We start from the raw sequence: 15630 nt of genomic DNA, 5'->3' as shown, positions 1-15630 counted from the left end.
TCTTCACAAAGGATGTGGACAGTCAGGTCTGGGGCTGCACCTGGAAATGAAGGGGCTGGCTGTGTAATCTTGAGTAAGTCCCTTAACTTTTATGCATTTATCCCATAAAATAAAAGGGATCAATTAGTCATTCAATAACTTTTTACGTTCTAAAATGTCTAGGAGCTATACTAGGCGACTCCTTCTTGTTTGTGCTAATTCAAGTCTGGTTTGTCAGGCTGTTTGGCTGGGAGAGATCGGATGGGTCCCTTCTGTTCTAGACACACCACTATCATGGTGAACCCAGATGCTTTTATTTCTGTGCTGTAGCATGAGTCCTCTTGGCCTCATTTGAGGGTACATACTCCTAGGGGACCCGGAGAAAGCCCACCTGGAAAGTGAGATTTTTTTGGCGAGGGCAGCTACTTAAGAAAACCATGGAGACGGAGAATGCTTCTCAGTCTCTTTATGGACAACAGCACAGGGTTCCCTGCTTCTACTCTAACCTGTTGGTGTAAATAATGGCCCAGTGGAATCACTACCCAACATGTTCACAGTCTCTGTGAGGGGAAAAAGCACTTGAGAAGTTGCTGGGCAAGTTCCAGTCACAAGCATGTCCTAATGAGGTCGATCAAGTCTCCCCACTACCTTCTGGGTCTCAGCTCCCCCAGCTCTTAAACAGTGGATTGGTTACTTCTTATATTCTTCTCAGAGATCATAGGCAGAGATCTATGTGGGAGAAGTCTGTCCTCATCTTTGTAAACCAAGTAAACTTTGTAAATGGATTATAGAAAAACAGATGGTGAATTCGCACCTGGGTGAGATAAGCCAACCCAATCAGGACCAGTATACACTGTAGCAATGCTAAATGGAGTATGGTGGGTCCCACCGCCCCCCCCCCCAAGATGTAACTACCTACCTTACATCATTTAGTTCATAATAGACATTTCTGCTTTCATCTTTGATGTAAATGGCGACACTGGGCGATTCTAGCATTTTCATGGTGAGCTGCTGTGGAAAGGCACTTACGAAGAGAGCACGGATTGTGTCTGCGCTTGTGATTTCATTCGGCATCCTGAGCTGCTTGGTTTCATCTCCGTACTGGAGATAGAGAACCCCTGCACGCAAAATGAACACAGTTATCAGCCCCAGATCAAGACTCACGCTACGTGCAGCAAAAGCTTACCCTTTTCTGTCTTACCCCAGGCACCAATGGTCAGGACAAGCTTGGAAAGCATGTAACAAGAAATGTTTGTTTGGAAGTCCCAAGGAACGCCCTTCTGGTTATCACATGAATGCTCACTTTTATTCTCTGGAATCCAGGCAGGTGTTAAAGAGGCTAATTTCCAACTATTTTAAAACCAAAAGGACAAGAAGCTAACCTCTGGTAGCCTAAAGCAAAAGACAATACTTTATTCCCTTGAAAGGTATATTTAAGAATTTGACCCCGTCTGGCGATTTTGACTGGGTTTTTCATTAACTAACAACACAATCGTTATAGCGATGGATAGGCTGTAATATAGCTTAAGTCTTTCTAGTCCATTCATTTGAAGTGGAAAAGCTACAATGTTTCTGTGACTCTAATACATATTTATTGAATGTTTATACAAATTGCAACTATCAAAGGAAAAGAATCTGGCACCCTAGTGTTTCAGAAAGAAAATGAACAAGTCAGTTACATAAAGAAAAACAGAAGCATAGGATCATAGAATCTTAGAGTTCCTGGGGGTATAGTACCTCCCAGTACCCATCCTCCTGGGGAGTGTAGTCCCTTGCCACATGGACTCTGGGCGTGGCCATGAGACTTGTTTTGACCAATGAGACCTTAGCAAGTAAGATGCAAAATGGAGGCTTGGTAAGTGCTTGCTCTCTTGATGTGTGATCTTGGATGCTCCCTCAAAGAACCAAGCTTCTGTGAGTCCCGCTGAGCCACAGGGGGAGGCCACATGAAGAATAACAAAAGCCCTGACTGAAGGCCCCCACTAAGCATCCATTCTATATACCATTGGCCAGTCGTGGGGGTGACCCACCTTGGGAGGAGAACCCCCAGCTCCAGGTGACCTGCCCCAGCTGCCAGCACATGGAACCTAAACAGGATGCCCCCTTCCAAGCCCTGCCCAAATTACAGAATAAAGCAAGTAACTGTTGATTTAATTCACTATGTTTACATAGTGAATTGTTATTCAAAAATGCGTAACTGAAACAGGGTATCAAAGATTCTGACATTTAATCTGAATCCACTTCTTGTGAGGATCTACCGAGGACAGATTACTATCACTAGAGTAAGCTTTGGCAGGAGACTCAGAAAAACAACAGAATATGACTTCTGGTTACAGTAAGGCAATTTATGTAATAAATTTGTCTCTATCTCCTCCTGAAATTCCATTAAAGTGACAATGAAGATTAAAAAAGCATAGATCAAAGAATTAAGGGAATCAGAGAGGAAAGAGTACCAGACAAGAAAAGGCCGACACCTGAGTCTTCAAGGGGAGAACTCTGACACTTGAGTCTTCAAGGGGAGAACTCCAGATAAAACACGTAGGGCTAGGGAAGCTCCAGAAGCAAGGGACCAGACCCCTCTGAGGGGAGGAAGGCAGACTGAGTGGAAAGCATTAGGCCTGACTGAATTTTCTTTTCTTTCTAATGGTGCTGCAAACTTCTCCGAAGCTTGCTTTCTATCCCACTCAGCCAACTGACATCCCACATCCACAGAAGACCAAAGAGGTAGAACCAAACAGACTGGATTCTGGCTCACTAGGCATGGGGAGGGTGGGTGAGGTGCCTTCTCACAGAATGTTTGCAAAGGGGTGACCTTCAGTCAAGAAACTGGAGGAACCCCTCTAGGAAAGCTGACTGGCCTGTGAGAAAAGATCAATAGATTTTTGAGGGTGATGCTCACGTTCTGTTTAATCCTCATTATGAACTGGCCCAACCCATATATGAAAGCTTCCAGTCAGTATGACCACGTCTCACTCACACATTTGCAGGCTACCCAGAATTAACAGACGTTTCATACAAGCCACTAACACGAGACACCAAAATAAACAGAAAACAGAAACTCAGAAATGAAGAGAGAGTCCAAGAAAAGGGGAACATTTGGAGAGCAAGAGTGAACTCTGGGAATAATGAGAGCAGGAATTAAAACTTCAGGAAGGAAGAGGGATGCCTGGCTGGCTCCATTGGTAGAATATGTGACTTGAGCTTGGGGTTGGGTGAGGAGTTTACTTAATTAAAAAAAAAAAATTCAGGGAGGAAGAAAAGTTGATGAAATCTCAGAAAGTGGAGCAAAAAGATGAAGGGACAGGAGAGAGTGAAAAATAATAAGAAAAACAGAAAATGATTTCCGAGCATCCCAAGTATTACTAATGGGAATCTGGGTAAAAGAGATCAGGAAAAACGGAAGACTTATAAACGTAAGCATTATAAAAAATTTCCCCCCACACTGAAGAGTCTGAGGTCGGAGACTGAAAAAGGTTCTGAAATACACAACACAATCAGGGTGGTCATTGAGACATTCCAGATGGCAGAGGGGAGACCAGGAAGTCCTACAAGCTCCCAGAGCGTTGGAGAGAAAAGTCACAAACAAAGGAGCAACAGTCAGAAAGGCATGAGTTTTCTCAACAGCAACCCAGAAACCAGAAGACTAACAGAGAAATAGCTCCGAACATCCAGAGGGCAATATTTTTGATCGAGATCACTATCCATCCAGATCATCGTTCAGATATTTATGAAAAGTCTGCTTCTCAGTGAGGCCTTCCCTCACCACCTCTGTCTAAATTTCAGCACCCATTCTTCCAAATACTTCATACCCCCCCCGTTTCATTTCTATTCCTCAGCACTTTTCCCATATACTATAATTCATATTTTAACTCTTACTATCACTTATCATCACTTCCTTCCTCTAGACTATAAGCTTCACGAGGTCAGGGATTTTTTTTTTAATGTTTTTGTTGTTGTTGTTCACCTCAGTACCCTTAGAACCCATAGATACTACCTGTTACACAGCAGGTTCTCAATAAATGTTTGTTGAATGAATGAAAGAATGAATGATTTACCAGTCAGCCAAAAGGAGTGTTCATTTGGGGTCTATCCAAGCTACAGGAGTTTTTGCTACATGAAACAGCCTCGTGACCTGTTCCCAATCTGAATACACATTAGAAGTATTTTCTGAAGTGGCTGTTTCCTTGACTGGAGTAGTCCTTTTGCACTAATCATAAGCAGAGGAAATTTTGATACTCAGCTTCTTCAGGGAACTACTTTCAAGACATCCATGCTGTTACACATTCCACAGAATCCCAAAAAATCCTTTCAAGTCTGTCTGATCACAGATCTTGCAATTCTTCACCCCAAACGGGAGATGTGGTGACTGTCCCACATGATCCGTGATGCCACAGCTAAAGGCCAAAACCACTCTTGAGGTCTGGGCCCGGACCATGCCTGGGCGAGGTCGCCTGCCAATGGGCCACTTACAGCCTCACTACAGTCAAACAGCACAGCCTCATTTACCTGAAGGGCCTGGTTTTCATTCCTACATCTGCATTCTGTACATGTGTGTGCTTGAAATAGAATTTGTAGGCTCTGAGTGAAAAAAAAAAAAAAGGCCCAAATTACGGTTACCTCAGGGTCTGGCTGGTGCTGCCGCCAGCTGGGTACACAAGTCCAGTTATAGATGGTGAAAATCCGGAGAAGATGGGAAAGATGCCTTTACAAACAGAGGAGAACAGTCTTTTTGTACTTGATTCAGTCTGCTTTCTCAATTCAGGAGAGGTATTTAGAAATGCTTGAACTCAGAAGGAAATCTCTTAATGAATGATGGCCCTTTACTGGCACTGTGATCAGATTCAGTACGCTCTGGCATCCTTTCCTAGCTCAAAGGGTGGCGGCTTCCTCCAGAATACAGGGGAAGTCTGAAGGCCTTTGGATCAAAAACTCCCTTTTTATGAAGAAGGGAAGAGGACAGGGAAATGCATTTACAGGACGTCTGCTATGCATCAGAAATGGTACGCACAGGGTTCACTTAATCAGCACAGCATCTCTTCTCAGGTCGGTATTATGGCCCCATTTCACAGAGAGGGGAAAACAAAGCTCAGAAGGTTCCAGTAATTTGCCTAAAGTAAAAGCTAGTAAATGGTTAACGCGCTCATATATCCCATTTCTGTCCATCCACAGACCTGAGGGTGTCTTCCTTGAAGCCTGTGGCCTCTGAAATCCCACCCTGAGTGACACCCATCTCCTTCGACCTCCCTTTCTGGACACTCTTGGCTGTCCTCACACTTTTTGCCTGACCCTCTGCTTGAAGACGCTGAGCATGACAGGAGGTCAGCTCAGAGAAAAGATTCTTGTCTTTAAGTCAGCTTCAGTGTGGACACATGGTTAGAAACAATCCGCATGCTGAGGGGAGCTGGGGGAGAGGGAGGTACAGAGCTCCAGAAGCAAGAGAGCGTTGATATGAACCTTGGGATACCTGGAGTCTCTCTGAGAAGCCAGAATATTCAAGAATTCTTCCACCTCAATGGCCCTGCAGAGACAATGTGGATTTTTCACCTAGAACTCTCAGTCATTTTTTACCAAAAAAAGTACACTTGGCAGGTCACGTTTGTGCAACACATCCTCAGAATCAGTCTGGAACGTGGGACATCCTCTCAGTTACCTTGATTGGTATGCAAGGATTTTCACCGGGTCACCTGGCTTGGACTGAATGTCTGTGTGTCTGTCCCAGCCCCCACCCTGCCTTCTTCTGTTGAAATCTTAATCCCCCGTTGGTTTGGGGAGTGGGGCCTCTGGGAGCTAATTCAGTCAGGAGGACAGAGCACCCTGGTGGGATTAGTGCCCTTCTAAGAAGTGAGTTGGTTTTCTCTCTCTGTTCTCGCTGTGTGGGGATACAAAGTGGAGACTGTCACCTGTAGACCATGAACGAGGCCCTCCCCAGATGCCAGATTTGCTGGTGCCTCAGTCTTGACCTTCCCAGCCTTTGGAACGGTGAGAAACAAATGGTTTTAAGATACTCAGTCTAGGGTGGGGCGCCTGGGTCAGTCAGTTAAGTGTCTGGCTCTTGATTTTGGCTCAGGTCACTGTCTCAGGTTCCTGAGATCCAGCCCCAGGTTGGGTTCCTCAAGTTCAGTGGGGAGTTGGATTCTCTCTCCCTCTGCCCCTCCCCCCACCCACATGCACTGGGGCATGAGAGCTCTCACTCTCTCTTTCAAAAATAAGTAAATAAATAAATCTTAAAAAAAAAAAAAAAAAAAGATAGTCTGTGGTAATTTGTTATAGCAGCCTGGATGGACTAATACAGACCTATCTCCTATTCCTGCCTTATGATCCCAAATCATGCCATATTCCCATGGCACTAGAGTTCCAGAAATCCTGTTGTCCTGTGAACTTGTCAGGCACATTTCTGCTGCACGCCGTGTCATCACCTTCGGTGATCTCCCCGCCAGTTTCCTTGGCACACACAGGACCTTCTCTGGGCGATTTCCCCCCACTCCTCTATCACTTTGCCACTAAGAATTGAGGAATGAATTTTTCTAACATAAGTGCTCACATTGTGTTTTACTAAAACTGTAAGCACAGTTTTTAATTCCACAGTATGATTAGCTGTATTCATTAGATGGGAGTATAGTAGAATGTTTGGCACAAAGTAGATGCTCACATATCTTTTAGCTGAAAAGAATCCAATTCTCCCTGTGATGTGGCCAAGTTAACAAGTATGCTTGCCTTGGTGCAGCCATTTTGAAAAACAGTGTGAAGATTCCTCAAGAAATTAAAAATAGAGCTTCCCTAGGACCCTGCAATTGCACTACTGGGTATTTACCCCAAAGATACAGATGTAGTGAAAAGAAGGGCCATCTGTACCCCAATGTTTATAGCAGCAATGGCCACGGTCGCCAAACTGTGGAAAGAACCAAGATGCCCTTCAACGGACGAATGGATAAGGAGGATGTGGTCCATATACACTATGAAGTATTCTGCCTCCATCAGAAAGGAGGAATACCCAACTTTTGTAGCATCATGGACGGGACTGGCGGAGATTATGCTGAGTGAAATAAGTCAAGTCGAGAGAGTCAATTATCATATGGTTTCGCTTATTTGTGGAGCATAACAAATAGCATGGAGGACAAGGGGAGATGGAGAGGAGAAGGGAGTTGAGGGAAATTGGAAGGGGAGGTGAACCCTGAGAGACTATGGACTCTGAAAAACAATCTGAGGGTTTTGAAGGGGTGGGGGGTGGGAGGTTGGGGGAACCAGGTGGAGGGTATTAAGGAGGGCACGGATTGCATGGAGCACTGGGTGTGGTGCAAAAACAATGAATACTGTTACGCTGAAAAGAAAAAAACAAAAACAAAACAAAACAAAAAAACAAGTAGCTTCCCTTCTGTCTTGCCTTCTACAATCTCCCCTAAATGGCATTTTCCACAGGCAGATGATGGTGACAATTCCAAATGACCTAAATTCCTCAGTTTCCCCAAATCCAATTTAAGATTATGCAGATTGGGGCACCTGGGTGGCTCAGTGGGTTAAAGACTCTGCCTTCGGCTCAGGTCATGATCCCAGGGTCCTGGGATCGAGCCCCGAATTGGGCTCTCTGCTCGGCGGGGAGCCTGCTTCCTCCAATCTCTCTCTCTGCCTACTTGTGATTTCTGTCTGTCAAATAAATAAATAAAAATCTTTAAAAAAAAAGAAAAAAAAGATTATGCAGATCAATATTTGCATTACAACTACTACGAATGTCTAACACCTTAAAAATATTAAGGGCTCTTATAGTACCTTTTAGTAGGAAACTCCCTCTTCAACTTAATAAGAAAAACATAAATATTAAAATATTAAGATAGCTTTTTATGCTTATAAAACTGGCAGAGGTTTTTGCAATACAATAAACAATGCTGACAAGGGTTGGGAAAATGAATTTTCTCACATACCACAGTTGGGAAAATCAAATGACACCACTCTCTAAAGGGTTCATTATTAATATATGTCAAAAGCTGCCCAAATTATATATATGCTTTGAACCAGTAATTCCATTTCTACATATTTGTGCACAAAGATACAGTAATGGGGATGCTTGATAAGGCATCGTCTATAAGAGCAGTATAGGGAAATCCCAATAGTAGGGTTTTCAAGTAATAAACTAATTCACTTAAGAAATCTATTCATTGAACACGACACTGTTATTAAAAGGAATTCTAGGGGCGCCTGGGTGGCTCAGTGGGTTAAGCCTCTGTCTTCGGCTCAGGTCATGATCTCAGGGTCCTGGGACTGAGCCCCACAATTGGGCTCTCTACTCAGCGGGGAGACTGCTTCCCCCTCCCCCGCCTACTTGTGATCTCTCTCTCTCTCTGTCAAATAAATAAATAAAACCTTTAAAAAGGAAACCTAGAAGAACACGAGAAAACCTTTATATTTTGCTAAATGATAAAACACACTACAAAACAGAAAGGAACTCGATTTGCAAACCGAAAGGAACTCGATTTCCCCTTGACGGCAGCAACGGATCCAGGTTTTGTATGGTCTGAAGCTTATAGAGTTTTGAGGCCCCTCTTTAAGAACAACAGCACAAGTTAGAAACCTAAAACTCAGTTTGAAAGTTAATTGTTTACTTACAGGGGCTGAACCTTGCTTGCATCAGGCTCATGGTAAGTCTACCTATTTGAGGACCACACACCGAAATGACAAGACTGATGGTTTCTGGGTAGTAAGCTCATGGCTGGTAATGCTCACTATGATTTTCTGTACCTTCTGTTCTACACTTTCTAAAATAGGTATGCTTTGATTTGATCGCTTGAAAAGATAACCCCATGGATCTAAAGAGACTGGCCCATTAGGGATTCTACTCAGTAAACTGAGTATTTTTGGGCCAAAAGAGATGGGCCATGGGAGGCTGCTCCTACAGAAACTTCCAGGGGGAGCCGGCAGAATGTAAATTGGCTTCTGAAATGGGAAAGACATCGGTATTGAACATAAACAAAAGATTCCAGGATGGGTAGCACATTCGTGTACCCTTAAAAGGCTGAATTCAAGAGTCTTTGGATTTAAGACAAAATGAATTGAGGGGGACCTGCTGGGGTGCCTTCATTCATTCACTACATAAGCCTCTATGGTGTGCCAGGTCCTATACCAGGAATGGGAGGTTCAACGCTAACCCTGTGGTCACCCTCTGTGTTCTAACCACCCCACCAACGGTTCCATAAACGACACTGTTCTTTAGAAGTTAGCAATTCACACCTCACACCAGCTGACATTCTGTTTCAGACACAGCAGCGATTTCCAGACCAGTCTGCGTGTGTTCCTTGAACAGCTCCAGCTCACCCTCAGAGGTCAGTAACATTTTCCATCCCGGAGAAGACCCATGCTGCGAGGTCGCTTCCTACGGAGTAGCTTTTCAAGGAGGTGACAAAGCAGGATGGAGATATTTGCCTTGTGAGGACGAACGAGATGATAGAAAATTTATTCTTCTTTAGTTTTGGAATAAGTTGACCACTCTCCGATTTCAGTCTCTTCGTTTTGAGTAAACACCAAGTCTTTGCATCGCGTTCTGAAAATGACTGTATCCATCAAATCTTTCATTCCATCCAAATACCTGATATTTAAAGGCAATGTGAGACTTTGTTGAGTCTTTAGCTAATTTATCTTCTAATAGTTATACCCGAGGAACTATGGAGACCCTCTCAGAGTCCCTAATGGAGACTGTTGAAAGCCTGTTGAAAGGCTGAAAATTTCCAAGCAAATAAATAGCAGTTTTGTGCCAAATTCTGGTTTAGAATATGCTCCAAAGACTCATAATTGTGGGTCCATTTGTTTTTAGCATCATGGAAGAACATGTTAGAGCAATGCGTTTGTTGCAAGTTGAATACGATAGAGTCTTGCCCCCTCAACAGCCTGACAGACAGCCATCACTAGACAGAGTTCTGCTCGGAGGCACTCATTCTCCATACACAGTCTTAGTAATGGCACCATCAGGGCTTAACCCCTCCATTTTGTTTTGTTCCCAATAAAATGATACAGCTGGGACTCAATGATAATACCATTGAAGTGAGCATCCCAAGGCATTTCTCTAAAAATAAAATGCCTTGAAGCATCTGCTGATGACTTCTGGAATCACACTGTGTTCAAGTCATAAATGTGTCTGATGCTGATTCCTAGTACTGGGGCCATATTCATTCCCAGGGGATATTGCTGTCTTTTTCCACGGATGGTTAGACACGCGTCTATGAAGAAGCTATAATGCAAAGTCACGAAAGAACTTGCAGCAATGTCAGCGGAGTCAATCATTTAATCTTAAAGGTTACTCAGCAATTAAGGTAGAAAAAGTACGAAGATGCTGTGAGAAACACTGTAATTAAATTGAGTATGGGTACTGTACCACTGTAACTGAATTCTCTCTTACACTTACAGAGAGCTGTCAGTTAAATTAAACATCACGATGTTCATTCATTTTATGAGCTAGTATTAGTATGAATAATACGAAAGTAGTAAGAGGAAAAACTTCAAGTTTAAATGCAAACCCCTACATAAAATATTAGTAAAACCAGTCTAGCGATGTATGAAAAAATACATCACAACCAAGAAGAATTTATCTTAGGAATATATGGACTACAGAATCTAGTCCTAATACAGTCTGCAATAAGAAGTGAGCAAAGGGATTCCTGGGTGGTTCAGTCAGTTAAGCACCGACTCTTGGTTTCAGCTCAGGTCATGATCTAAGGGTTGTGGGATTGAGCCCCGAGTCAGGCCCTGTGCTAAGCATGGAGCCTATTTAAGACTCTCCCCTCTCCCCTACTTGCATTCTCTATCACTTAAAAAAAAAAAAGAAATAGAAAGAAGTAAAGAGAAGCTATATAGGATAATCTTGATAGTGCCAGAAAAATGTTAAGAAAAATCCAAAATAAATTCATAATTTTAAAAAATTAAGAATTAAAGAGAACTTTCTTAACTTTCTTAACGCTTAAGGATGAAATATCAGAACCATTCAGTTTAAAGTTAGATTCTGGGAGGGCGCCTCGCTCAGTTGGTAGAGCATGTGACTCTTGATGTCAGGGTTTTAAGTTTGAGCCCCATGTTGGGTGTAGAGATTTCTTAAAAATAACATCTTTAAACTCAAATATTTTGCTGTTGGTGCATCTGAGGTCAGTCGGATGAGCACTGTTAATACAAGGAAAAGAAAGAAAAGGCATGTGGATTAGAAGGGATAATCAAAACTGTGATCATTTTCAGGTGATCTAATGGAGAAGCCATGGAAACCTGCAGACACTATTAGAACCAATAAGGATTCAGTATGACTGAATGATGTAAGATCAATATATCGAATCAACAGCAACCCCAAATACTAGAAAAAATTAGAAAATGCAGTTTACTAAAAATATAGAGCAACAACGTGGCAATTTTGAACAACAACAGTAAGAGGGAATACTGGAGGGGCGTCTGGGTGGCTCAGTGGGTGAAGCCTCTGGCTTAAGCTCAGGTCATGATCTCAGGGTCCTGGGATCGAGCCCCACATCAGGCTCTCTGCTCAGTGGGGAGACTGCTTCCCCCCACCCACTCGCCTGCCTCTCTGCCTACTTGTGATCTTTTTCTTTCTCTCTCTCTCTCTCTCTCTCTCATTCTCTGTGTCAAATAAATAAATAAATAAAAATCTTAAAAAAAAAAAAAAAAGCAATACTCACTCTATCAACACTGATAACACTGTGGCTTGAGCACAGGGATAGAACAAACAGAATTACAGAACAGAAGAGCCTAGCCAAAGACCCAGATTTTATGAAAGCTTGATATATGTGACAGACGGCTGGTACAAATCTGTGGAGAAGTTGCTGTTTATTTTTATTTATTTTTCAAAGATTTTATTTATTTATTTGACACAGAGAGAGAGAGAGCAAGGGGGAGCATCAGAGGGAGAGGGAGAAGCGGACTCCCTGCTGAGCAGAGAGCCCAATGCAGGGCTCTCTTCTAAGACTCTGGGATCATGACCCGAAACAAAGGCAACCACTTAACTGAATCACTTAGGAGCCCCGAAATTACTGTTTAATAAATAGTATCAGGAAGACTGGTTCTCCAAATGGAAAAAGTAAAAACAAAACAAAACAAAAACCATAAAAAACAAAAACGGTAAGGGCCTATTTAGCCAGAGCGATTCCGTCTAGTTAAACAATGGCCTTGTTGTTTATACAGTAAAACTTAAACTGTCCCTGCGTCCCCTTCCCCCAGGGGACTTACTTAAAACAAGTCCCGGAAACTAGTCCCAGGTAACAAAGCCCAAATACAAGGGTGGGTCAGGCCAGGTGGAGGTATCCCATCAGTGGGGGCGCATACTGTCTCCCTAGCTACCAAGGAGTATGGGCCCCGCCCTTAGGGTGCCCCCTGGGCGCCAATTCTGACCAAGGTGATGGGCTAGTTCAAATATCTACTATATGGTAAATTGTAATTCAATTGGCCACTTATGTGTGACCTAGCAGGACTGTGCAGCTTTCTCTGTGTTACAATCTCATTGGTCACCTGTGCGTGGCCTTTGCCCTTAAAAGCTCATCTGTAAGGCAGAGAGAGGTCGCCTCTTTGCAAGAGACGGCCCTGGCCGGTCAGTTTGATTCTTGATGTTTGGTGCGAAATAAAGCTTTGCTTGACCTTCGCTTTGTATCAGTCTCACTCCTTTGACCATGGACCCAACAAAACAAAAACCTTTCTTTATACCACAAGTAAAATAAATTCCCGATGGACTAAAGACCTATATGTGAGAAGTTAATACTATGAGATTTGAAAAAACAAAAGAAAACACGGTGCTATCTCCCAGCACATCAGTATAGGGACTTTTTACAAGAAATAAAAACCAAAAGCCACAGAGAAAAAATACTGCTTAAGGACGCTACATTAAAATGAATATTTTTACTATAAAAGGCATTTTCATCAAAATAAAGACAAGTCACAGTCTGGGAGAAGTCACTTACAGCTCACACGCTCTACCCAGGATCAGTATTCAGAATAATTAAAGAACCTTATAAATAAGAAAATAGAAAATGAAATGGAGCAATAACAGATATCCAAAATCGGTCACAGAAAGTCAACTCACAGAGGAAGAAGCAACAGCAGTCCATAATCGTAAAAGTCTCCAGCCTCCCTATTCCTTATGGAAGTAAAAATGGAAACAATGACATACCCAACCCAGAGGCTAAAGTCAGTAAACCCTAATAACCCCAAGTACTGTCAAGGTCAGTTACTCAGTGCTGGTGGGACACCTGATAAAGCCGAAGTCGTGCATCCTGTCCCCCGGGCTATTTCTTTAAATTATCCACCCCAGAGAGCAATCTCACACGCAAGCCCTTGTTCCAGAACGCTCGCTGCAACCCTAGTTCCCACCAATTGGTTCTCAGGGGTTTATTCCTGTAATGGGACAGTAAACAGCACTCACAGTGAATGAACCAGAACCACATGTATCCACAGGGATCAATCTCAGATACCTCATTTGAGGGGATCTAGAAAGTTAAAGAGGATACATGCAGTATGTTCCCATTTATGTGACGTTTTATAACACAGAAAAATAACATGTACTACTTATGAAGATATGGGTGGAAGCACCGAAACTCTCAGGACAGTCACGTCCCCCAACTTCAGCATGGAGTTAGCTCTGGGAAAGGAGGAGGGGGATGGGAGGTGATGGAATGTTACATTTTACTTCTTTAAAAATGCCAGAGGGTGGAAGCAGTTACAGAAAGACCGTTTTCCTTTTGGGGGCACCTGGCTGGCTCAGTCAGAGACACATGGGACTCTACATCTTGCAGTCAAGAGTTTGAGCCCCACATTGGGTGTAGAGATTACTAAAAACAAACAAAAAGAAACTTAAAAAAAAAAAAAGATAGTTTTCCTTTTAAAACTGGACAGATGCTGGGGCACTGGGGTGGTCCGGTAGGTTAAGTGTCAGACTCTTGGTTTTGACTTAGCTCATGATCTCAGGGTTACAAGAGGAGTGCAGAGCCTACTTGAGATTCTCTCTCTCCCTCTCCTGCCCCTCCTGCATGTGCTAGTTCTCAAAACAATACACGAATAAATCTTTAAAAAAAAAAAAAGACAGAAACATAGAGCACTTGCCATGTGTCAGACCCTGACCTTTGCAAATATTAATTCCTTTAATCTTCTCTATGAGGCTGCTACTGTAACTACTCCCATTTCACAGATGAGGAACACTGAGGCAAGAGAAGTAACTTGTGTGACTCCGTTAATGACTGCAACCGCTGCACCGTGCAGTCTCTCAGGTGTTAAACAGATGCGAGTTTCTATTTAATTTTGGTAATGTCTATTATGTTTTCTGTCTTTTTCTATTAAAAAAACCCTAATATATATATATATATATATATATATATATATATGTGTGTGTGTGTGTGTGTGTGTGAATACATATATGTGTGTATACACACGTGTGTGTGTGTGTGTGTGTGTGTGTGTATTTTAAGAATGCCAAATAACGTTGTCTAAATAGTGTCCTTTCCACAAGACAGTGGCAAGTGTCCTTTCTAGGAGCTTACACATGGATGTAGTTATGGGAATTCAGGATGTTTTCCCTGACTTGTGAAAAAATAATGGGTATCGAAATTCTATAGTACAAAGCAAAGGATAAAGGCCACAAAAGGAAGAAGGAGATTTTCTTAAAGGCAAGAACAAAAGTATAAGACAGTAATCATGGTCTCAGAAAAAAAATTAATTGACCTTTCAGGGATATGAAAAATTCAACTTTTACAGTTTCCAATGCATGTTTTCAAAGGATCAGAAAGACTCTAGCTATAATTCAGAAAAAAGCCTAGAACCACCCCACTAGGAGATTTATACACCCTGCATTTTCTTCAATCATAGGCACAGAGATCACAGACCTTAGTAAGAAACCATCTGAGTTAATCTGAAATTTACTTTCTCTGCTAAATTATTAGCAGTTTACATAATAACTAGTAATTATTATGGATGAATAAATATATCTTTAGAAAAGTTTTCTGTACGAAATTTTAGTTTTTATGTTATCTACAGGTAGATTAAAAAAACCCCACCAGTATATAGTGTTAATTTTATTCTTCAGAATTTCTTTTACTTTCTACTATTCTGTGGATGTTATTTTGCTTGGAAAGGTAACAACTGTTCGGTCCTCAAGCTGGGGGAGAAAGACTTTGCCAGACATTGATAAGTTGAGCCTCTTTTCTATCCTCATAGGATAGAAAATCTTCAGGATCACCAGGAATTTCCAGAGGAAACTTTTCCAGGTAAATGAAAGCAGCGGTGCTTCTTTATACTTTGATATGCTAATGGCAATAAAATAAAAACCATCCTGTGATGAGAAATGTCATCAACAAATGCTGGTAGACTCAATCTCTCGAATCCCATTCTGTAGGGTAGACTCCCTCCTTTTCGAAACTCATGTTTAAGTAGGAAATGGGGGATGCCTGGGCCCCAGAAAGCCTTGCCTTCTGGTGCCAACTCCGCCCATGTCTTTTCCTTTGCAGGATCCCTCTGTCCAGCTGCACCCTTGGTTTCCTGCCAAAGTCCAGGCTTCCACAGGGGCTCCCATCCCCAGCCATGGTAGTAGTCCCTGTTGGTCTGTGATTCTCAGGAACTCATCCCCTCTCTACCAGCTCAGGGAAATATTTTGGGGGGGGGGAATGACCCTTAGATAACCAGTAAATGATGGGG

The 15630-nt window shown here is 42.5% G+C and overlaps 1 protein-coding gene across 11 annotated transcripts in view; it reads right to left on the bottom strand.

The window, feature by feature from the left end:
• The window catches only part of KIAA1217 (KIAA1217 ortholog), a 682726-nt gene that overhangs the window by 90985 nt on the left and 576111 nt on the right, over positions 1 to 15630 (bottom strand). For all 11 annotated transcript variants that reach the window (XM_044226903.1, XM_044226902.1, XM_044226897.1 and 8 more), the window contains one exon: positions 899 to 1097. In XM_044226903.1, the coding sequence (XP_044082838.1) occupies positions 899 to 1097 (199 nt within the window). The remainder of the gene's footprint in view (positions 1 to 898; positions 1098 to 15630) is intronic.

Source organism: Neovison vison, chromosome 12, assembly GCF_020171115.1.
Source record: "Neovison vison isolate M4711 chromosome 12, ASM_NN_V1, whole genome shotgun sequence".
In the NCBI taxonomy this organism is placed as follows: Eukaryota; Metazoa; Chordata; class Mammalia; order Carnivora; family Mustelidae; genus Neogale; species Neogale vison.
The sequence above is the reverse complement of the archived record's forward strand: the minus strand, read 5'-3'. Positions and strand labels throughout refer to the sequence as shown.